At 45.9% G+C, this 23,117-nt stretch overlaps 1 protein-coding gene across 1 annotated transcript in view; it reads right to left on the minus strand.

Annotated features, from left to right (window-relative positions):
* The window catches only part of TOP2A (DNA topoisomerase II alpha), a 59,798-nt gene extending 36,944 nt beyond the window's left edge, over positions 1 to 22,854 (minus strand). Inside the window, exons 1-3 of the mRNA XM_077252409.1 lie at positions 22,592 to 22,854; positions 8,331 to 8,480; positions 6,756 to 6,846 (exon numbers count right to left, since the gene is read on the minus strand). Coding sequence (XP_077108524.1) covers positions 6,756 to 6,846; positions 8,331 to 8,480; positions 22,592 to 22,612 — 262 coding nt within the window. The 5' untranslated portion in view covers positions 22,613 to 22,854. The remainder of the gene's footprint in view (positions 1 to 6,755; positions 6,847 to 8,330; positions 8,481 to 22,591) is intronic.
* Between the last annotated feature and the right edge of the window lie 263 nt (positions 22,855 to 23,117).

Below are 23,117 nucleotides of genomic sequence, written 5' to 3' on the forward strand. Positions count from 1 at the left end.
CAATTTTCCAAATTTGAATTTTTATACAATTAAATCAGAGATGTGTCACACAAAATACTTAAGTAACATTTCCTACATGTCTACTTTACATCAGCACAATTTTGGAACCAAAATTTTTTTTTGTTAGGGAGTTAAGGGTTAAAAGTTGACCAGCAATTTCTCATTTTTACAACACCATTTTTTTTTTTTTTTTTTTTTTTTTTTTAGGGACCACATCTCATTTGAAGCCATTTTGAGGGGTCTATATGATGGAAAACCATTCTAAAAACTGCACCCCTCAAGGTGCTCAAAACCACATTCAAGAAGTTTATTAACCCTTCAGGTATTTCACAGGAATTTTTGTAATGTTTAAATAAAAATGAACATTTAAATTTTGTCACACAAAATTTTTTACTTCAGCTCCAATTTGTTTTATTTTACCAAGGGTAACAGGAGAAAATGGACCCCAAAAGTTGTTGGACAATTTGTCTTGAGTACGCCGATACCCCATATTTGGGGGTAAACCACTGTTTGGGCGCATGGCAGAGCTCGGAAGCGAAGGAGCGCCATTTGACTTTTCAATGCAAAATTGAATGGAATTCAGATGGGACGCCATGTTGCGTTTGGAGAGCCCCTGATGAGCCTAAACATTGAGACCCCCTACAAGTGACACCATTTTGGAAAGTAGACCCCCTAAGGAACTTATCTAGATGTGTGGTGAGCACTTTGACCCACCAAGTGCTTCACAGAAGTTTATAATGCAGAGCCGTAAAAATAAAAAAATATTTTTTCACAAAAATGATTTTTTCACCCCCAATTTTTTGTTTTCCCAAGGGTAACAGGAGAAATTGGACCCCAAAAGTTGTTGACCAATGTGTCCTGAGTACGCTGATACACCATATGTGGGGGGGAACCACCGTTTGGGCGCATGGGAGAGCTCGGAAGGGAAGGAGCGCCATTTGGAATGCAGACTTAGATGGAATGGTCTGCAGGCGTCACGTTGCATTTGCAGAGCCCCTAATGTACCTAAACCGTAGAAATCCCCCACATGTGACCCCATATTGGAAACTAGACCCCCCCAAGGAACTTATCTAGATGTGTTGTGAGAACTTTGAACCCCTAAGTGTTTCACTACAGTTTATAACGCAGAGCCGTGAAAATAAAAAAATCCTTTTTTTTCCCCACAAAAATTATTTTTTAGCCCCCAGTTTTGTATTTTCCCAAGGGTAACAGGAGAAATTGGACCCCAAAAGTTGTTGTCCAATTTGTCCTGAGTACGCCGATACCCCATATGTTGGGGTAAACCCCTGTTTGTGCGCACGGGAGAGCTCGGAAGGGAAGGAGCACTGTTTTACTTTTTCAACGCAGAATTGGCTGCAATTGAGATCGGACGCAATGCCGCGTTTGGAGAGCCCCTGATGTGCCTAAACAGTGGAAACTCCCCAATTGGAACTGAAACACTAATCCAAACACACCCCTAAACCTAATCCCAACCATATTCCCAACCGTAAATGCAATCCAAACCCTAACCCTAACTTTAGCCCCAACCCTAACCGTAGCCCTAACCCTAATGGGAAAATGGAAATAAATACATTTTTTTTATTTTTCGTAACTAAGGGGGTGATGAAGGGGGGTTTGATTTACTATTTTTAGCGCGTTTTTTTGCGTTACCACATTTTGAGAGCTATAACTTCTCCATATTTTGGTCCAGAGTCATGTGAGGTCTTGTTTTTTGCGGGACGAGTTGACGTTTTTATTTGTAACATTTTCGGGCACGTGACATTTTTTGATCGCTTTTTATTCCGATTTTTGTGAGGCAGAATGACCAAAAACCAGCTATTCATGAATTTCTTTTGGGGGAGGCGTTTATACTGTTCCGCGTTTGGTAAAATGGATAAAGCGGTTTTATTCTTCGGGTCAGTACAATTACAGCGATACCTCATTTATATCATTTATGTTTTGGCGCTTTTATACGATAAAAAATAGTTTATAGAAAAAATAATTATTTTTGCATCGCTTTATTCTGAGGACTATAACTTTTTTATTTTTCCGCTGATGATGCTGTATGGCGGCTCGTTTTTAGCGGGACAAGATGACGTTTTCAGCGGTACCATGGTTATTTATTTCCGCCTTTTTGATCGCGTGTTATTCCACTTTTTGTTCGGCGGTATGATAATAAAGCGTTGTTTTTTGCCTCTTACGGTGTTCACTGAAGGGGTTAACTAGTGGGACAGTTACGGACGGACGGGGCGATACTAAATATGTGTACTTGTATTTTTTTTTTTAGCTAAAGGAATGTATTTATTGGAGAATATATATATATACATTTTTACTTTGCGCCCGAAGAAGGGGGGGGCATCACGGTAAAGTGACAGATCGTCGATCTGACACTTTGCTGTGTACTGTGTCAGATCTGCGATCTGACGTGCACAGCTCCAGGCTTCCCGGCGCCTGCTCTGAGCAGGCGCTGTGAAGCCACCTCCCTGCAGGACCCGGATGCTGCCCCACGGCCATTTTGGATCCGGGGCTTGCAGGGAGGAGACGCTTGGTACAAGGTGAGCACATCGTCTTGTACAGATCGTCTCAGGGAAGCATGCAGGGAGCCCCCTCCCTGCGCGATGCTTCCCTGTACCGCCGGAACACTGCGATCATGTTTGATCGCAGTGTGCCGGGGGTTAATGTGCCGGGGGTGGTCCGTGACCGCTCCTGGCACATAGTGGCGGATGTCAGCTGCGATAGTCAGCTGACACCCGGCCGTGATCGGCCGCGCTACCCCCGTGAGCGCGGCCGATCGCGCTGGACGTACTATTCCGTCCTTGGGAAGTAGGGCCCACCCCACATGGACGGAATAGCAAGTCCAATGGCAGAAAGGGGTTAAATGTACAGCAGAGCTGAGCGAATTTGTTCAGATTCGGTTCCACATACGATCGGCAGCAAATATTGTTATTGCAATATCCGAATGCAGCCAAAAGTCAATTAGAGTAGAAAATTCCAAATATGTTCAGAAACGATCATCAAACATACATATGGCACGAATTGAATACCAATATAGCAAATTCAGATTCAGCAACTGAATCCGATCAAATTCGCTCAACTCTAAGTGTACAGCCACATATGGGGTACTCCCACTTTAGTTAAAACTTGCATAACAAATGATGGGAGTCCATTTTCTCCTATTACCATCATAGTAATTATAAATTTGGTGCTAAAACAGTATTTTAGTGAAAAATGTTTCTTAATTTTTTTCACATCTGAATTATATAAAGTTTTGTGAATCCCCTGTGGGTTAAAAGTGCTCAGCACAACCCTATAATAATTCCTTGAGGGGTCTAGTTGCTTAAATGGGGTCACTTGTAGTGAGTTTCTGCTGTTTTGTCATGTCACAGGGGCTCTGCAAATGCGACATGGCATTCACAATCTATTCTAGACAAATTTACGCTCCAAAAAACAAATAGCGTTCTTTCCTTTCCGAGTCCTGCCATGTGCCCAAAAAGCAGTTTTTGCACACATAGGATATCATCATGTTCTCAATAAATTACGGTCCTCCCCCCCCCCCCCCATTAGCCATCGTGAAAACTACAAATCCGGGGCTAACTTTTTTTTGCACATCCACATTTTAATGTTATGCACACCACCTCCAAGTTCACCAAACTAAACATCTCCTAGATGACTTCCTTGATGGATTCTAATTCCAAAACCACAGCAAGTGCCAGCCACCAGGAGCAGAGGAGACTATTTAAGGGTAGCCCAAATGGTGAGTACAGCATGTTTCTTTAGGCACCACTCCAGTGGATTTTTTTTTCAGCACTGGAGTGGCGATTTCAACATAAGTCCACTGCCACCTTCTTATACTCACCCTCTGGCATCTTCCTCATTTTTTTGGCACAGCTCCGGTCCCATGGCGCCATCTTTTGACCGTAGCTTCGGACAGGCTAGAAGCTACGTCACGAGAGTGAGTCGCCTGCCAGGGTCGTGGGGTACTCTGTACCGGGTCCTGTATTCACAGGGGGTTGCCACGGTGGCAACCCGGTCCATGGCCCTGAGCGCCCATGTTAAAGGGGGAAATTGAATAAAGTTTAATGTTTGTGACGCCACCTGTGGTATTCGGTCAGGATGACCGACGCTGCTTTAAGGGGTCCTCTGGGGTGATGTTATGGCAGCTAGATGGTATAACGTCCCAGAGGTGAAGTATATCCCCAGGGCTCCCGGTGTGTAGATGGAAGATGGTGAAGGGCGCAGTAAAGAACGAGGACACAGGTTTGCAGTCTCTTTACCTGGTTTACTGAAGACTTCAGCAGCCACAGTCCAGAGCACCAGATCACAGGGCAGGCAGGGTCTGGCCGGCTTGGAAGCGAATCCAGAGTCCCCTTTACCAGGTGGAGTTAAAAGCCTTCCTCTAGCGCAGTGGTGTTGTAGTCCCTTACTGCCTATGGCTTCAGATAAGGTCCTCACAGTTCTTCTCTCTGTCCCCCATATAGGATAGGGCAATACCTGCATGACCGGTAACTCGAGCCTTTTTACAGGGACTCTAGCACGCCCCAGGCTCTATGTGTTACTGTGTCTCAGGTGTGTGTGGCAGACAGGTAACTTGCAGTTCAGCTGTCCTGCCGGTCTCTGCTGTAAGTCGTAGAGTCCCTCACAACCTCGGTGATCCGGCTACCGGTTATCTGCGCTTCAGAAAGAGGCAGCCTGCTCGTAGCTGGTCTCCCCTGATGTTACTCTCCTGCACACTCACTGAACGATGTTCTGTCCTTCTATATGGCTCTTCCTTCAGGGGCTGCAGTACTTCAGACTACAGGCCCCTTCAGACGTTCTGACCCTCTAGGTCTGTCTGCTCTCTTCTGTTCCTGACAATCTGAACCCTCTTTCCCTCTAAACCACAAGATGTATAGGGAAGTCACCTATGAAATAGGATCAAAAGCTCCCCCTTGTGGCCTGGAGTGTGAACATGTGTGCATTGTGATTACCTGATGAGAGTTAAGGCCCCGTCTCACATAGCGAGATCGCTAGCGAGATCGCTGCTGAGTCACTAGTTTTGTGACGCAGCAGCGACCTCAGTAGCGATCTCGCTATGTGTGACACGTACCAGCGATCAGGCCCCTGCTGCGAGATCGCTGGTCGTGTCGGAATGGCCTGGACCTTTTTTTGGTCGTTGAGGTCCCGCTGACATCGCTGAATCGGTGTGTGTGACACCGATCCAGCGATGTCTTCACTGGTAACCAGGGTAAACATCGGGTTACTAAGCGCAGGGCCGCGCTTAGTAACCCGATGTTTACCCTGGTTACCAGCGTAAATGTAAAAAAAAAAAAAAAAAACAGTACATACTTACATTCCGGTGTCCGTAACGTCCCCCGGCGTCTGCTTCCTGCTCTGAGTGCCGCCGTACCGTGAGAGCACAGCACAGCAGTGACGTCACCGCTGCGCTCTGCTCTCACTGTACGGCGGCTCAGTCAGAGCAGGAAGCAGACGGCAAGGGACCTGACGGACACCGAAAGGCGAGTATGTACTGTTTGTTTTTTTTGGTAACCAGGGTAAACATCGGGTTACTAAGCGCGGCCCTGCGCTTAGTAACCCGATGTTTACCCTGGTTACCCGGGTGCTGCAGGGGGACTTCGGCATCGTTGAAGACAGTTTCAACGATGCCGAAGTCGTTCCCCTGATCGTTGGTCGCTGGAGAGAGTTGTCTGTGTGACAGCTCCCCAGCGACCACACAGCGACTTACCAACGATCACGGCCAGGTGGTATCGCTGGTCGTGATCGTTGGTAAATCGCTATGTGAGACGGGGCCTTTATCCATCATCGCTTCCAGGCGTAACATCACTCTCCCCGTGAGGAAAGCAATGCTACTGTGACGACCAGGACCCTGGGGCGCCACAAGAGCTCAATGGAAGTCTACGGGAGCCAGAACGAGGCTCTCGTAGAGCTGTATTGAAAAGTGACCTCCATGTCACTTTTCGCCAGATAGTCAGTAGCGACGCTGGAAACAGAGAAAGGCGGAGGTAGGCAAGTATACGACAAGGGACTTACATTTGAGGTACCATTCCAGCAATGCAATAATAATTTAACAAAAAAAAAATAAAAAAATGCGAGAATGGTGCTTTAAACATACTGCAGAAACTGACAAATTAGATTTGAAATGGAACAGCCCCTTTAAAAGTTGGGCAGACTGAGCATGTTGTGCTCATGTAATCCATAGCGCTTTATACATCTGACTTGTAGGCTTAGAGGCCTCTGTTCCAGTTAGGCTACGTTCACATTTGCGTTGTGCGCTGTAGCGTCGGCGCCGCAACGCACAATGCAAACAAAAACGCAGCAAAACGTATGCACAACGCTGCGTTTTGCGCCGCATGCGTCCTTTTTTTCATTGATTTTGGACGCAGCAAAAATGCAACTTGCTGCGTGCCGCAGTGACGCATGCGGCGCAAAACGCAAGTGCGACGCATGTCCATGCGCCCCCATGTTAAATATAGGGGCGCATGACGCATGCGGCGACGCTGCGGCGCAGACCGCAAATGTGAACGTAGACTTAGACACTTCTGACTAGCTCTGCATAGAGGACCCTCTTCAAGCAAATGTCTGACATTATGACAGAACTAAACAGATCCCACTCGGGTCCGTTGGATGTCGGTTCTGGTACACGGTTTCCGTTTTAAACAAACATATGAACAAAGCCAAAGACTTTAGGTGAAAAATAAGTGGATTGAGCAACCGACCTGTCTTATAAAGTGTCACCAATAGAGAAAAAAAATTATTGTGCAAATTACAAGGAAACTCACCTAAGATTTCATCAAAGATCTTATACAAGCCAGGGACAAATGTCACATCTCTGCAGTTTAGTCCCTCCTCTTCATCATACACCCACATTTGCTATAAGACATAAAACAGATTTCAGTACTTTCAGGATCAGGAATCTGGCATAGCAGGGCTACTTCTAAAAACAGCCAAACAATTAAGATCATGTGCTTCCATTTACAGCAATATTATCAAAACAATGTTAAGAACACCATTCTTCTACATTCAGCTTCATAGTTGGCAGAACATCTAGTTAACATGAGGTGACATGCTACCAGCAGAGATCATTTTTAGTGTCTGGATAAAAGATGCTATCAAATGAGTTTACTTCTTTCGTTGGAAAGGTCAACATTTCTTGGAGAATAAAATGATAGGACCATAGGTTCAACAAATCATCCTGTAACATAGTAATAGTCTTAAGTGGGTTTACCAAGATTAAAAAAAAAAAAAATTAAAATCAAGGCTTATGGCTACTTTAACACATCAGGTTTTGTTGCATCAGGCACAATCCGGCGAATGTTGGAAAAACTGGATTTGTCGCAGATTGTGAAAAACTGATGTGACGGATCTGGCTAGCATATCTATATTATTGGATTTAAAAAAAAAAAAAAAATTGGAGCATGCTCAGTTTAAAAAAAAAAAAAAAAAAAAAAAAAAAAAAGAATCCGGCGCCGGAATCCGTCATTTTTTGGATCCAGCACCTTCTGGCTCCCACTCTAGCAAACAGCTGGAAGCACCGGAGCTTTTTCGCCAGAGATAAACGTTGCTATGGACGTTTTTTTTTCCAGAAACCGTAAAAGGCAGATTTGTCCGGCAAAAAAAGGATGAAACGCAATGTCATCCGGCACTAATACAAGTCTATGGGGAAAAAAACTGATCCGGCGGCAACATTCGCCGGATCCGTTTTTTTTTTGTTTTTTTTATTTAGCCGGATTGAACCTGGCAGTGAAAACCTGATGTGTGAAAAGTAGTCTATAAAATACTTTACACGCCCCAGTGCAGACTCATCCATAGCCTGGATCTCCCCACCAATTAGCTGTTTGTAGTGCTGGATATACACAGTAAAACCAACACTCCCATCAGACTGTTTAGTGGTTGCTGCCACATATAATAGCGGCTCCTATCCAAATAATAGGTGCCGATCAACAGTATCAGGCAGCAACCTCATAGTGGCGCAGCAGTAGTGTTCCCCTTTGTACATAGTCCAAACCTGGCCTTTTTGAGCGCTGTAAAGATTTAGTGGAGAGCGTTCTGGGCATCAGACCCCCACAGATCCGATGTTACAAAGTTATCCCCATGGTGGAAAACCCACATACAAGGTACTTTCTGGGTGTCATAAGATTGCAGTTGTGTCTAACACAAAAAAAATAAATAAAACAAGTGGTACTGCCCAACCCCTTTAATATACGGTATGACATTTCTGCACGGAAATACTGTAAATACTGATATATAGTCAATATACTTAAAACCTTGGACCACACAAATCCTGTTCCTCTGTAGAGTACAATGGACATCGACAAACACCCAGGGCAAAACTTGACTGGGCTCTTTATTCTCACCTGAGTTAAAGGCTCTACAGAGCCAATGTAGGTGTCAGGACGGAGCAAAATATGCTCCAATTGAGTCTTCTTTTGGTAAATTCTCTCAACAGACAGGCGCTTGTTGTCAGCTTTCTTCACTTTATCCACTGTCTTATTGTCAAAGAGGGGCTGGAAGAGAAAACAGAACAGCCATAAACAAAGGAACAGGTAACAGGCAGAGTTTACCTACTGCTGTACATACCAGCAACACACAAACCCTCCATAAAAGCAGAATTATATTGTCCCTTCTAGCACACGACTGCTATGTGACAGCGCTGAGAGCAGACTGTGCCATCCAGGAGGAAAGTACATATTTTTTGCTGCCCACTGGTGTTCTTAATAAGGAGCTGTCCAGTAGTCAATAAGCCAACTTTCAGTTAAACTTTGGCTACTGTCATTTTTTTTTTATTGACACGCTGCCATTTTCTAAATTATGTGAACTAAGGGACTTGTACATTATCATGACCACCAGGATTGTGGAGTCTGTAAGCCAAACCTCCAACTCCTCAATTTCAATGACACCGACTCCACAGCCCTGCTGGCCACTACTGAGCATGTACATAAAGCAGAACAGATTCACCTCAACTAAAAGCCTAGATTCTAAGATCAGGAACAGAGCAGACACATTTATAGGACATTTCATAACTTTGCCAAATTCTTATAAAAACCATTTACGGAACATCCTGCATGGAAATACTGAACCCAATTTATTTATATATTTTAGGAGTCAATCCATTTTATACCGACTCCACCTAAACCTCATTGGACACCGACTCCACAGGCCTGATGACCACAATATCAAAAAAGTCGTTATCCGTGTGACTGTGAGCCCTTCCAGTTGTGTATCAAGACCTTTTCAGCCATGTTGGTATGATGTGGGCACTAGCTTACACTGTTTTGTGGGTACTCTATTTATTGGTGGTATATGGTTTGGTGTCAAAACAACAAGTCAATGAATGACATACCAAAATATCACTACTGTATTTAACCCCTTCATGACCGTGGGATTTTCCGTTTTTCCGTATTCGTTTTTCACTCCCCTCCTTCCCAGAGCCATAACTTTTTTATTTTTCCAGCAATTTGGCCATGTGAGTGCATATTTTTTGCGGGACGAGTTGTACTTTTGAACGACATCATTGGTTTTACCATGTCGTGTACTAGAAAACGGGAAAAAAATTCCAAGTGCGGTGAAATTGCAAAAAAAGTGCAATCCCACACTTGTTTTTTGCTTGGCTTTTTTGCTAGGTTCACTAAATGCTAAAACTGACCAGCCATTATGATTCTCCAGGTCAGTTCGAGTTCATAGACACCTAACATGACTGGGTTATTTTTTACCTAAGTGGTGAAAAAAAATTCCAAACTTTGCAAAAAAAATAAAAAAAATAAAAATTGTGCCATCTTCCGATACTCGTAGCGTCTCCATTTTTCATGATCTGGGGTCGGTTGAGGGCTTATTTTTTGCGTGCCGAGCTGACGTTTTTAACCCCTTCACCCCCAAGGGTGGTTTGCACGTTAATTTTTACAATTCTGACCACTGTCCCTTTATGAGGTTATAACTCTGGAACGCTTCAACGGATCTTGGCGATTCTGACATTGTTTTCTCGTGACATATTGTACTTCATGATAGTGGTAAAATTTCTTTGACATAACTTGCGTTTATTTGTAAAAAAAAAAAACAAATATTTGGCGAAAATTTTGCAATTTTCCAACTTTGAATTTTTATGCCCTTAACCCCTTCACCCCCGGAGCTTTTTCCGTTTTTCGCTACCCTCCTTCCCAGAGCCATAACTTTTTTATTTTTCCGTCAATTTGGCCATGTGAGGGCTTATTTTTTGCGGGACGAGTTGCACTTTTGAATGACACCATTGGTTTTAGCATGTCGTGTACTAGCAAACGGGAAAAAAATTCCAAGTGCAGTGAAATTGCAAAAAAGTGCAATCCCACACTTGTTTTTTGCTTGCCTATTTTGCTAGGTTCACTAAATGCTAAAACTGACCTGCCATTATGATTCTCCAGGTCACTACGAGTTCATAGACACCTAACATGACTAGGTTATTTTTCACCTAAGTGGTGAAAAAAAATTCCAAACTTTGCAAAAAACAAAACAAAACAAAATTGCTCCATTTTCCGATACTCGTAGCGTCTCCATTTTCAGTTGAGGGCTTATTTTTTGCGTGCCGAGCTGGCGTTTTTAATGATAGCATTTTGGTGTAGATACGTTCTTTTGATCACCCGTTATTGCATTTTAATGCAATGTCGTGGCGACCAAAAAAACGTAAATCTGGCGTTTCGAATTTTTTTCTCATTACGCCATTTAGCGATCAGGTTAATGCTTTTTTTTATTGATAGATCGGGCGATTCTGAACGAGGCGATACCAAATATGTGTAGGTTGGGGTTTTTTTTTTATTGATTTATTTTGATTGGGGCGAAAGGGGGGTGATTTAAACTTTTATATTTTTTTAATTTTTTTCACATTTTTAAAAACTTTTTTTTTTTACTTTTGCCATGCTTCTATAGCCTCCATGGGAGGCTAGAAGCAGGCACAGCCCGATCGGCTCTGCTATGCAGCAGTGATCATAAGATCGCTGCTACACAGCAGATTTGCAGGTGTGCTGTGAGCGCCGACCACAGGGGGGCGCTCACAGCCACCGGCAATCAGTAACCATAGAGGTCTCAAGGACCTCTATGGTTACAATGGAGGAGCATCGCCGACCCCCGATCATGTGACGGGGGTCGGCGATGCGCTCATATCCGGCCGCACGGCCGGATGCGGTAGTTAAATGCCGCTGTCTGCGTTTGACAGCGGCATTTAACTAGTTAATAGTGGCGGGTGATCGCGATTTCACCCGCCGCTATTGCGCGCACATGTCAGCTGTAAAAAACAGCTGACATGTCGCGACTTTGATGTGCGCTCACCGCCGGAGCGCACATCAAAGCGGGGGTCCCGACATGTGACGTACTATACCGTCACATGTCGGGAAGGGGTTAAATCACAGAGATATGTCACACAAAATACTTAATAAGTAACATTTCCCACATGTCTACTTTACATCAGCACAATTTTGGAACCAAAATTTTTTTTTGTTAGGGAGTTATAAGGGTTAAAAGTTGACCAACAATTTCTCATTTTTACAACACCATTTTTTTTTAGGGACCACATCTCATTTGAAGTCATTTTGAGGGGTCTATATGATAGAAAATACCCAAGTGTGACACCATTCTAAAAACTGCACCCCTCAAGGTGCTCAAAACCATATTCAAGAAGTTAATTAACCCTTCTGGTGCTTCACAGGAATTTTTGGAATGTTTAAATAAAAATGAACATTTAACTTTTTTTCACAAAAAATTTACTTCGGCTCCAATTTGTTTTATTTTACCAAGGGTAACAGGAGAAAATGGACCCCAAAAGTTGTTGTACAATTTGTCCTGAGTACGCCGATACCCCATATGTGGGGGTAAACCACTGTTTGGGCGCATGGCAGAGCTCGGAAGCGAAGGAGCGCCATTTGACTTTTCAATGCAAAATTGACTGGAATTAAGATGGGACGCCATGTTGCGTTTGGGGAGCCCCTGATGTGCCTAAACATTGAAACCCCCCACAAGTGACACCATTTTGGAAAGTAGACCCCCTAAGGAACTTATCTAGAGGTGTGGTGAGCACTTTGACCCACCAAGTGCTTCACAGAAGTTTATAATGCAGAACCGTAAAAATAAAAAATCATTTTTTCACAAAAATTATTTTTCGACCCCAATTTTTTGTTTTCCCAAGGGTAAGAGAAGAAATTGGACCCCAAAAGTTGTTGTACAATTTGTCCTGAGTACGCTGATACCCCATATGTGGGGATAAACCACTGTTTGGGCGCATGGGAGACCTCGGAAGGGAAGGAGCGCCGTTTGACTTTTCAATGCAAAATTGACAGGAATTGAGATGGGACGTCATGTTGCGTTTGGAGAGCCACTGATGTGCCTAAACAGTAGAAACCCCCCACAAGTGACACCATGTTGGAAAGTAGACCCCCTAAGGAACTTATCTAGATGTGTGGTGAGCGCTTTGACCCACCAAGGGCTTCACAGAAGTTTATAATGCAGAGCCGTAAAAATAAAACTAAAATTTTTTCCCACAAAAATTATTTTTCAGCCCCCAGTTTTGTATTTTCCCGAGGGTAACAGGAGAAATTGGACCCCAAAAGTTGTTGTCCAATTTGTCCTGAGTGCGCTGATACCCCATATGTGGGGGGAACCACCGTTTGGATGCATGGGAGGGCTCGGAAGGGAAGGAGCGCCATTTGGAATGCAGACTTAGATGGAACGGTCTGCAGGCGTCACATTGCGTTTGCAGAGCCCCTAATGTACCTAAACAGTAGAAGCCCCACACAAGTGACCCCATTTTGGAAACTAGACCCCCCAAGGAACTTATCTAGATGTGTTGTAAGAACTTTGAACCCCCAAGTGTTTCACTACAGTTTATAACGCAGAGCCGTGAAAATAAAAAATCCTTTTTTTTCCCACAAAAATTATTTTTTAGCCCCCAGTTTTGTATTTTCCCAGGGGTTATCAGGAGAAATTGGACCCCAAAGGTTGTTGTCCTATTTGTCCTGAGTACGCTGATACCCCATATGTTGGGGTAAACCCCTGTTTGGGCACACGGGAGAGCTCGGAAGGGAAGGAGCACTGTTTTACTTTTTCAACGCAGAATTGGCTGGAATTGAGATCGGACGCCATGTCGCGTTTGGAGAGCCCCTGATGTGCCGAAACAGTGGAAACCCCCCAATTATAACTGAAACCCTAATCCAAACACACCCCTAACCCTAATCCCAACAGTAACCCTAACCACACCTCTAACCCTGACACACCCCTAACCCTAATCCCAACCCTATTTCCAACCGTAAATGTAATCTAAACCCTAACCCTAACTTTAGCCCCAACCCTAACCCTAACTTTAGCCCCAACCCTAACTGTAGCCTTAACCCTAGCCCCAACCCTAGCCCTAAACCTAATGAGAAAATGGAAATAAATACATTTTTTTTTATTTTTCCCTAACTAAGAGGGTGATGAAGGGGGGTTTGATTTACTTTTATAGCGGGTTTTTTAGCGGATTTTTATGATTGGCAGCCGTCACACACTGAGACGCTTTTTATTGCAAAAAATATTTTTTGAGTTACCACATTTTGAGAGCTATAAATTTTCCATATTTTGGTCCATAGAGTCATGTGAGGTCTTGTTTTTTGCGGGACGAGTTGACGTTTTTATTGGTAACATTTTTGGGCACGTCACATTTTTTGATCGCTTTTTATTCCGATTTTTGTGAGGCAGAATGACCAAAAACCAGCTATTCATGAATTTCTTTTGGGGGAGGCGTTTATACCGTTCCGCGTTTGGTAAAATTGATAAAGCAGTTTTATTCTTCGGGTCAGTACGATTACAGCGATACCTCATTTATATCATTTTTTTATGTTTTGGCGCTTTTATACGATAAAAACTATTTTATGGAAAAAATAATTATTTTTGCATCGCTTTATTCTCAGGACTATAACTTTTTTATTTTTTTGCTGATCATGCTGTATGGCGGCTCGTTATTTGCGGGACAAGATGACGCTTTCAGCGGTACCATGGTTATTTATATCTGTCTTTTTGGTCGCGTGTTATTCCACTTTTTGTTCAGCAGTATGATAATAAAGCGTTGTTTTTTGCCTCGTTTTTTTTTTTTTTCTTACGGTGTTTACTGAAGGGGTTAACTAGTGGGCCAGTTTTATAAGTCGGGTCGTTACGGACGCGGCGATACTAAATATGTGTACTTTTATTGGTTTTTTTTTTTATTTAGATAAAGAAATGTATTTATGGGAATATTTTTTTTTTTTTTTCATTATTTTGGAATATTTTTTTTTTACACACATTTGGAAAAATTTTTTTTTTACTTTTTTACTTTGCCCCAGGGGGGGACAATACAGATCGGTGATCTGCCAGTTTGCATAGCACTCTGACAGATCACCGATCTGCGAGAAGTGCAGGCTGCTTCACAGTGCCTGCTCTGAGCAGGCTTCTGTGAAGCCACCTCCCTCCCTGCAGGACCCGGATCCGCGGCCATCTTGGATCCGGGTCTGGAGCAGGCAGGGAGGGAGGTAAGACCCTCGCAGCAACGCGATCACATCGCGTTGCTCCGGGGGTCTCAGGGAAGCCCGCAGGGAGCCCCCTCCCTGCGCGATGCTTCCCTGCACCGCCGGCACATCGCGATCATGTTTGATCGCGGTGTGCCGGGGGTTAATGTGCCGGGGGCGGTCCGTGACCACTCCTGGCACATAGTGCCGGTTGTCAGCTGCGATATGCAGCCGACACCCGGCCGCGCTCCCCCCGTGAGTGCGGCCGATCGCGTGTGACGTACTATCCCGTCGGTGGTCATATGGGCCCACCCCACCTCGACGGGATAGTACGTCAAATGTCGGGAAGGGGTTAATGATTCCAATTTGGTGCAGATACGTTCTTTTGATCGCCCGTTATTGCATTTTAATGCAATGTCACGGTGACCAAAAAAACGTAATTCTGGCGTTTCGGATTTTTTTCTCATTACGCCGTTTAGCGATCAGGTTAGTGCTTTTTTTTTTTTTTATTGATAGATCGGGCGATTCTGAACGCGGCGATACCAAATATGTGTAGGTTTGATTTTTTTTTTATTGATTTATTTTGATTGGGGCAAAAGGGGGGTGATTTAAACTTATGTTTTTTTTATTTTTTTCATATTTTTTTTTACTTTTTTTTTTTTACTTTTGCCATGCTTCAATAGCCTCCATGGGAGGCTAGAAGCAGGCACAACACGATCGCCTCTGCTACATAACAGCGATCATCAGATCGCTGCTAAGCAGCAGAAAATCAGGTGTGCTGTGAGCGCAGACCACAGGGTGGCGCTCACAGCTGCTGGGGATCAGTAACCATAGAGGTCTCAAGGACCTCTATGGTTACAATACTGAAGCATCGCCGACCCCCGATCATGTGACGGGGGTCGGCGATGACATCATTTCCGGACGCCCGGATGCGGTAGTTAAATGCCGCTGTCTGCGTTTGACAGCGGCATTTAACTAGTTAATAGCGGCGGGTGAATCGCAATTTCACCCGCCGCTATTGCGGGCACATGTCAGCTGTTCAAAACAGCTGACATGTCCCGGCTTTGATGCGGGCTCACCGCGGAGCCCTGCATCAAAGCAGGGAACTTGACGTCGGACGTACTATCCCGTCCGACGTCAGGAAGGGGTTAAAGGGAATCAGTCATTAAAGGGACTCTGTCACCCCCTCCAGCCGTTATAAACTAAAAGAGCCACCTTGTGCAGCAGTAATGCTGCATTCTGACACGGTGGCTCTTTTAGTTATTGGTGCAGTCAAAGCAGAAATAAAGCGTTTTATAATTTCGCAAAAATACCTGTCTTTAGCCCTGGAGGCAGGTCTTAACCCCCCAGCTGCACACGCCACACTGCCGTCACTCAAGGCTTCTTCGGCGCCGGGCGCCGCCCCCTCCGCGCTGTTTTCAAATCAAATCCGGCGCCTGCGCTGTTTTGTTCTGCCTGGGACAGGCACAGTGAGCACTGCCCGTCTGACCTCAGATGCAGTCTCGATCAGCTGAAGATACACACGCTGTAAGGCGGGGGATCTGGGTGAGTGGCTGACACACGCAGTGCGCATGCCCAGGAATCCCAGCCCCGCACTCTGCATAATGCATATGCAGCGCCCCAGAGTCCTGGTCGTTGCAGTACTGATGCTCCGCTGCTAAGGGGGGCTATGGTACGTCTGATGGCACTGAAGGAGTTCACCTGACCAGGTATCACAGACACCAATACACTTCACAGTCTGGCCTCCAGGGGGAGCTAAGGGTGCTATGTATTAGGCCACTCCTCACAATCTGGTAAAACTGGGGGTTGGATAGGAAGTTAGTCAGAAGCTGACTGGGTTGGAACCAGGCAACATCCTGTGGCAGAGGGTGTTGCAGGGGAAGATTCAGGGGTGGGATCCTGACAGAGGCCTAGCGAACAGAAAGAACGTTACTGGACCGCGCCTGCACTTCGTTGCGGCGGTACCCCAAGAAAGGACAAGAAGCGAGGTTTATTGTGCTGAGTGAGAAACGAGATCAACGCAACAAGGAGAAACACCAGTAGGAGTCGTGCTGTAAGTCGAGGCAACATCCTACTGAGGCGCGCAGCCGGTGGCCGGAACGCCGAGGAAGTATAGAGCTCCAGGCCTTACTTCAAACCTACGGCAGGACAGTCAGTTATAGGCGGGCTGTCTCACTCAAATCACCTAGGAAGACATAGGGGGCAACATTTGGGGAGGGGCGACTCTAGGGTCCCGGAAGACCTCCGAGCCTACCCGTCATACGGGTGCGTCCTAGCCATATCATCTGGGGGACGAAGCAGAACATCATAATCGAGTTGTGAGGGAACTTCAGAAACAGACAACAGTTGTGGGGACTATCCCGTAAGCACAGCAGGGGAGGACCACAACACACAAGCGCTAGAAGGTAGGCACAGATTTCCACCTGCAAAGGGAACCCTGGAGGTGCCATCGGACCGGCCGGACTTGCGCAGCCCGGTTAAAGGGCACCTGTCACCCCGTTTTTTCGGTATGAGATAAAAATACTGTTAAATAGGGCCTGAGCTGAGCATTACAATAGTGTAGTTTGTGTACCCCGATTCCCCACCTATGCTGCCGAAATACGTTACCGAAGTAGTCGTTTTCGCCTGTCAATCAGGCTGGTCAGGTCAAAAGGGTGTGGTGTCCTCCCCCAGATCTTGCGTAGTTTTCCGTTGGTGGCGTAGTGGTGTGCGCATGTCCAAGGTCCAGAATCCTCTGCCAGGGGATTTCAAAGAGCGCGGTGTCCGTTATTGCATTGGTGATCGGTGGGCGCGGCCATCTTCCTTTGGCCGCGCGTGCGCAGAAGCGGCGCTGTGCTGGCCGCGACGCTCTGCTGGCCGCGGCTTCAGGAAAATGGCCGCGGGATGCCGCGCGTGCGCAGATGGATATCGCGGCGGCCATTTTCCTGAAGCCGCGGCCAGCAGAGCGTCGCGGCCAGCACAGCGCCGCTTCTGCGCACGCGCGGCCAAAGGAAGATGGCCGCGCCCACCGATCACCAATGCAATAACGGACACCGCGCTCTTTGAAATCCCCTGGCAGAGGATTCTGGACCTTGGACATGCGCACACCACTACGCCACCAACGGAAAACTACGCAAGATCTGGGGGAGGACACCACACCCTTTTGACCTGACCAGCCTGATTGACAGGCGAAAACGACTACTTCGGTAACGTATTTCGGCAGCATAGGTGTGGAATCGGGGTCCACAAACTACACTATTGTAATGCTCAGCTCAGGCCCTATTTAACAGTATTTTTATCTCATACCGAAAAAACGGGGTGACAGGTTCCCTTTAACTATATTCCGGACTGAGGATACTGAAGCCTTCAGTAAAGAGGTAAAGAGACTGCAACCTGGTGTCCTCGTTATTTACTGCGACGTGCACCGCACCACCACAACCTCATCACCATCCACACCCTTCATTGGACGCCCCTCAGCAGGGTCACGGACCAGGTCTAGCCACCGTGACAACCCCAGAACAGAGACTCAGAGGCCCGGTACCGGGTACCCCTCGGCCCTGCGGCAGTGGGGGCGCTCCACATAACACACTGCGGGGCTGGGATTCACAAGCTGGGTGGCCGCACATGCGCAGTCTGCGAGACTGCATCTGAGGTCAGACGGGCAGCGCTCACTGCGCCTGCCCCAGGCAGAACAAAACAGCGCAGGCGCCGGATTTGATTTGAAAACAGCGCGGAGGGGGCGGCGCCCGGCGCCGAAGAAGCCTTGAGTGACGGCAGTGTGGCGTGTGCAGCTGGGGGGTTAAGACCTGCCTCCAGGGCTAAAGACAGGTATTTTTGCGAAATTATAAAACGCTTTATTTCTGCTTTGACTGCACCAATAACTAAAAGAGCCACCGTGTCAGAATGCAGCATTACTGCTGCACAAGATGGCTCTTTTAGTTTATAACGGCTGGCGGGGGTGACAGAGTCCCTTTAAGATCAACCCTTCTAAGTTATCTACATGGAATTATAGGTAATAGGAAGCTGAATAAAATGATATCTTGATGTTAGCGATCTGATGTTTTTTTCCAGAGAAATCCACATTTTTTTTTACTTGTAAATGACCTCTTACATTTTTTGCAGCTCTCTGAGCTCTGCTGTATTTCAACAATATTGCAGCCCTGTCTGTCAGATGAAATCTCAAGCTGAGGGGAACCTGAAGATGAGTCAGGTATAACCACACACAATAACTCACGTTAACCCCGGGAACTTGAGTGTCAACACAGTTTGAATGGTGCAGGCAGTGGAGTAAAGCCTAGGTGTTCTTATTTAATGGGTTCAAACGTAAGGAACATAAGTAGCAGACAATCCTTTTAAAAGGCAGTTTTCTGGGAAAATAATGGTGTGTTGACATGATGCAGTTAGGCTGTTTTTTTTTTTTTTTTGCCACGCTTTTAGAAAAACAGAGCGATTATAATGTTGTGAAGATGTTTTAATATTGATGACCTATCCTTAGCATAGGTCATTATGTGAGTAGTAGTATGACAGCCAGGACTTGCACTCGTCAGCCGGACTCAGATTTGCTGCGTTTTTACCACAGTGCCAGATATTTGGTAGTGGCTGTGCTTGGTATTGCATTCACTCGTTTTCACTCGAATACGACTGTACTACTGAATCTGACAAAAGGTTTCAGAAAATGTACATTGATGTACCAAGTGTAAGACCATAGGTATTAATATTCATGATCTATCCTAAGGATGTGTTCTGTGACAAGAAACACTGTTAACCCCTTAATGACAGCCAATACGTCTTTTAACTGACCTGAGATATTTGAGAATAGCCTCCCCATACAGGTGACAATCCAGCAGCTGTCGGATGTACACTATAGCTGACAACTTGCTGTATCAGCCACAATCAGTATTTGCACCGTACAAATCTGTTTAACCCCTTAGATGCTGCTGTCAATAGTGACTACTTCATTATAAATAGTTAACAGTGTGGGGGCTTCCTCTTTATCCCAATCGGTGCCCTCAGATCATGATTTTGTGGCACCGATGTTTGCCATGGCAATTCATGACCAAATTCTGGCCTTAAAGTCTGCCGGCTGTAGTAATCTGTTCAGAAGTTAGAGGCATTTAGGTGGTAAAAATACACTTTTTCATTTGTCATGCCACTTTGCATTAATTCCTGTAAAGCACCTGAAGGGTTAATAAACTACGTGACCGCAGTTTTCAATATGTCAGGGGGTGTTGTTTCTAAAATGGTATCACGTTTGGGGGTTTCCCAATATATGGGACCCCTAAAGTCACTTCTAACATGGATAAGTCCGTAAAAAATTAATTTTGTAAATTTCCTTGAAAAAATGAAAAATTACTGCTACATTTTTAAACCTCCTAAAATGCTAACAAAATAAAAGAACGTTTTATAAATGGTGCTGATGTAAAGCAGACAAGAGGGAAATGTTATTTATTAATGGTTTGCTGTGGTATGACCATCTGGATTAAAGGGATAATCATTCAAAGTTTGAAAATTGCAATTTTTTTTACATTTTTCTCAAATTTCTGATATTTTTTTATAAATAAACATAAAACATATCAACCTACATTTACAATTATCATAAAGTATAATGTGTCATGAAAAAAATCTCAAAATCACTGGGATTTGTTGAAGCGTTCCAGAGTTATTACCACATAAATTGACACTGGTCAGATTTCAAAAATTTGGCTCAGTCACTAAGGGGTTAAAGAAGTTGTCCTCTACTTGGACAACCCCTTCTGGATCTAATTGTTTGGCACTGATGAAATAGGGAAAAAAAAAAAAAAGCTTATATGCCCTCCCGTGCCTGCACCATTCCCGTGGTGTTGGCATTTGTTCTCCTGTGCTGTAGTTCTGACACCGGCGCCCAATCAGCGCTGGCGTCACTGTCCCCGCCTCCTGTTGAATTGAACATGAAGAGGAAATCCAAGATCAGTTGCAGCCCAGACTTCCTCTTCATGCTCAATCCTTACAAAGGCAGGGACAGTGATGACAGCGATGATTGGGCACTGGCACAAGTCACAACAGCAGCACGGGAGCCCCAGGGAGAGAGAGTGCCAGCACCACAGGAAGGGCGCCAGCACGGGAGGAGAGTATAAACTTTTTATTTTATCGGGGCCAAACTGTGAGCGCCGGCCGTAAAGTGAAAGCAGAGCACAGCAGTGACGTCACCGCTGTGCTGTGCCTTACGGCCGGCACTCACAGTCAGTGCGGGAAGCAGACGCCGGGGGACGTGACACCGGAATGTGAGTATGTACTGTTGTTTTTGTTTTTACATTTACGATGGTAACCAGGGTAAACATCGGGTTACTAAGCGCGGCCCTGCGCTTAGTAACCCGATGTTTACCCTGGTTACCCGGGGACTTCGGCATCGTTGAAGACAGTTTCATCGATGCCGAAGTCGTTCCCCTGATCGTTGGTCGCTGGAGAGCAGTCTGTGTGACAGCTCCCCAACGACCACACAACGACTTACCAACGATCACGGCCAGGTCGTATCGCTGGTCGTGATCGTTGGTAAATCGTTTAGTGTAACGGTACCCTTACAGGTAACATCGGCAGCTTATCTACAGCATTACAGAATGCTGTAGATAAGCCCCTGATGCTGGTGAGCTTGATTTTGGGGGTGACAGGTTCCCTTTAACGCAAAACTGAAAATGAAGATTACACAACAACCACAAGACGGATTTCATCAACCAAGGTATCATTGTAACCAGTATAACAGCGCCGACCTGACACTGTCCGTAGGTTACTGGGCACAATCCTGCTGACAGGCTCCCTTTAAGTACAATGGTTCAGTCTCCCAGTGTAAGTGCAGCTTCACTGCAGAACTACAACTCTTCCCACAAGTTCAGCTAATGCTACAGCAATGCTGCAGGTGTCACTCAGGAGAGCACGACCCCAGAAACAAGGCTGCAGAGCTGTGAGCCGCTGACCACACATGATGAGCATACACTTAGGCACCACACCTACCTTCATCTGACTAGTAGTGAGCATGCTGGGAGCTCTAGTTCCACATCTACCCCATCTGATCGGTACTGAGCATGCTGGGAGCTGAAGTTCCACATCTACCCCCATCTGACCGGTACTGGGCATTCTGGGAGCTGTAGTTCCACATCTACCCCCATCTGACCAGCTCCTAGAATGCTCAGTATCCGAAGTACCACATCTACCCCCATCTGACCGGTACTGGGCATTCTGGGAGCTGTAGTTCCACATCTACCCCCATCTGACCGGATACTGCGCATTCTGGGAGCTGTAGTACCACATCTACCCCCATCTGACCGGTACTGGGCATTCTGGGAGCTGTAGTTCCACATCTACCCCCATCTGACCGGTACTGGGCATTCTGGGAGCTGTAGTTCCACATCTACCCCCATCTGACCGGTACTGAGCATTCTGGGAGCTGTAGTTCCACGCCTACCTCCATCTGACGAGCATTCTGGGAGCTGTAGTTCCACATCTACCTCCATCTGACCAGTACTGAGCATTCTGGGAGCTGTAGTTCCACGCCTACCTCCATCTGACCAGTACTGAGCATTCTGGGAGCTGTAGTTCCACGCCTACCTCCATCTGACCAGTACTGAGCATTCTGGGAGCTGTAGTTCCATGCCTACCTCCATCTGACCAGTACTGAGCATTCTGGGAGCTGTAGTTCCATGCCTACCTCCATCTGACCAGTACTGTTCATTCTGGGAGCTGTAGTTCCACATCTACCCCCATCTGACCGGTACTGGGCATTCTGGGAGCTGTAGTTCCACATCTACCCCCATCTGACCGGTACTGGGCATTCTGGGAGCTGTAGTTCCACGTCTAACTCCATCTGATTGGTACTGAGCATTCCGGGAGCTGTAGTTCCACATCCACCCCCATCTGACCGGTACTGAGCATTCTGGGAGCTGTAGTTCCACACCTGCTGAGTACTTACTCCTATGTGACGCAGCTCCATGACAGACTCTCAGTGTATGCTGTAATACATCGTGCAGTGTTCCCACACTGAAATGATTTCCTCAGCTGAGCATGCTGGTACATGTAGTCCCACACTGGCGAAGTCTCTCATGGCTGTGCACATAGTGACAGGCGTGTACGGGCTCCAGTGTAATAAAGCAGAAATTCGTGTCGTTTCTCGGTCACGGAGCCGAGGGCATACTTACTTTTAGTGGTTCAGACTCCATGTTGTAACGTTACCCGACACAGACGATGGCGACAAGACTCCGGCTCTTCGCCCACAGCGCGCTCCTTTCGTTCCTCACAGAGAGATACTGAGGTCGGACGGTTACGAGAAACAACTTCAAACCTGAGAAACCGCCAAAAACCTTCCACCAATCCGCGGCCAGGCCGGGATTGAATTCTCCAATCACATGACAAGAGGGCGGCGCTCGTATGAATGCACCAATAATGATAAGAGCGGGCCTCCGTAGTCTGACGTAATCTTCCTTGATTTTGAAAAAAAAAAAAATCGCTTCAGAATTAGATAGCCAATCAGAGGACAAATTGGGTGATGGGCGGAACTTTTGATTGAAGGAGGACCGGGCCAATAGAATGCGGGGAATAGAACTGTTTTGTATTAGTTCTGCAGCCGCAGTGGCTTCTGGGTTAATACGCGGAAGCTCGCGCTCGCGCACGCGCACGCGCACTACATGGCTTGTTGAGGTGTATGAACTGAGGTCACGTGGCTAA

The sequence above is a fragment of the Ranitomeya variabilis genome, chromosome 4 (assembly GCF_051348905.1).
Source record: "Ranitomeya variabilis isolate aRanVar5 chromosome 4, aRanVar5.hap1, whole genome shotgun sequence".
Taxonomy (NCBI): domain Eukaryota; kingdom Metazoa; phylum Chordata; class Amphibia; order Anura; family Dendrobatidae; genus Ranitomeya; species Ranitomeya variabilis.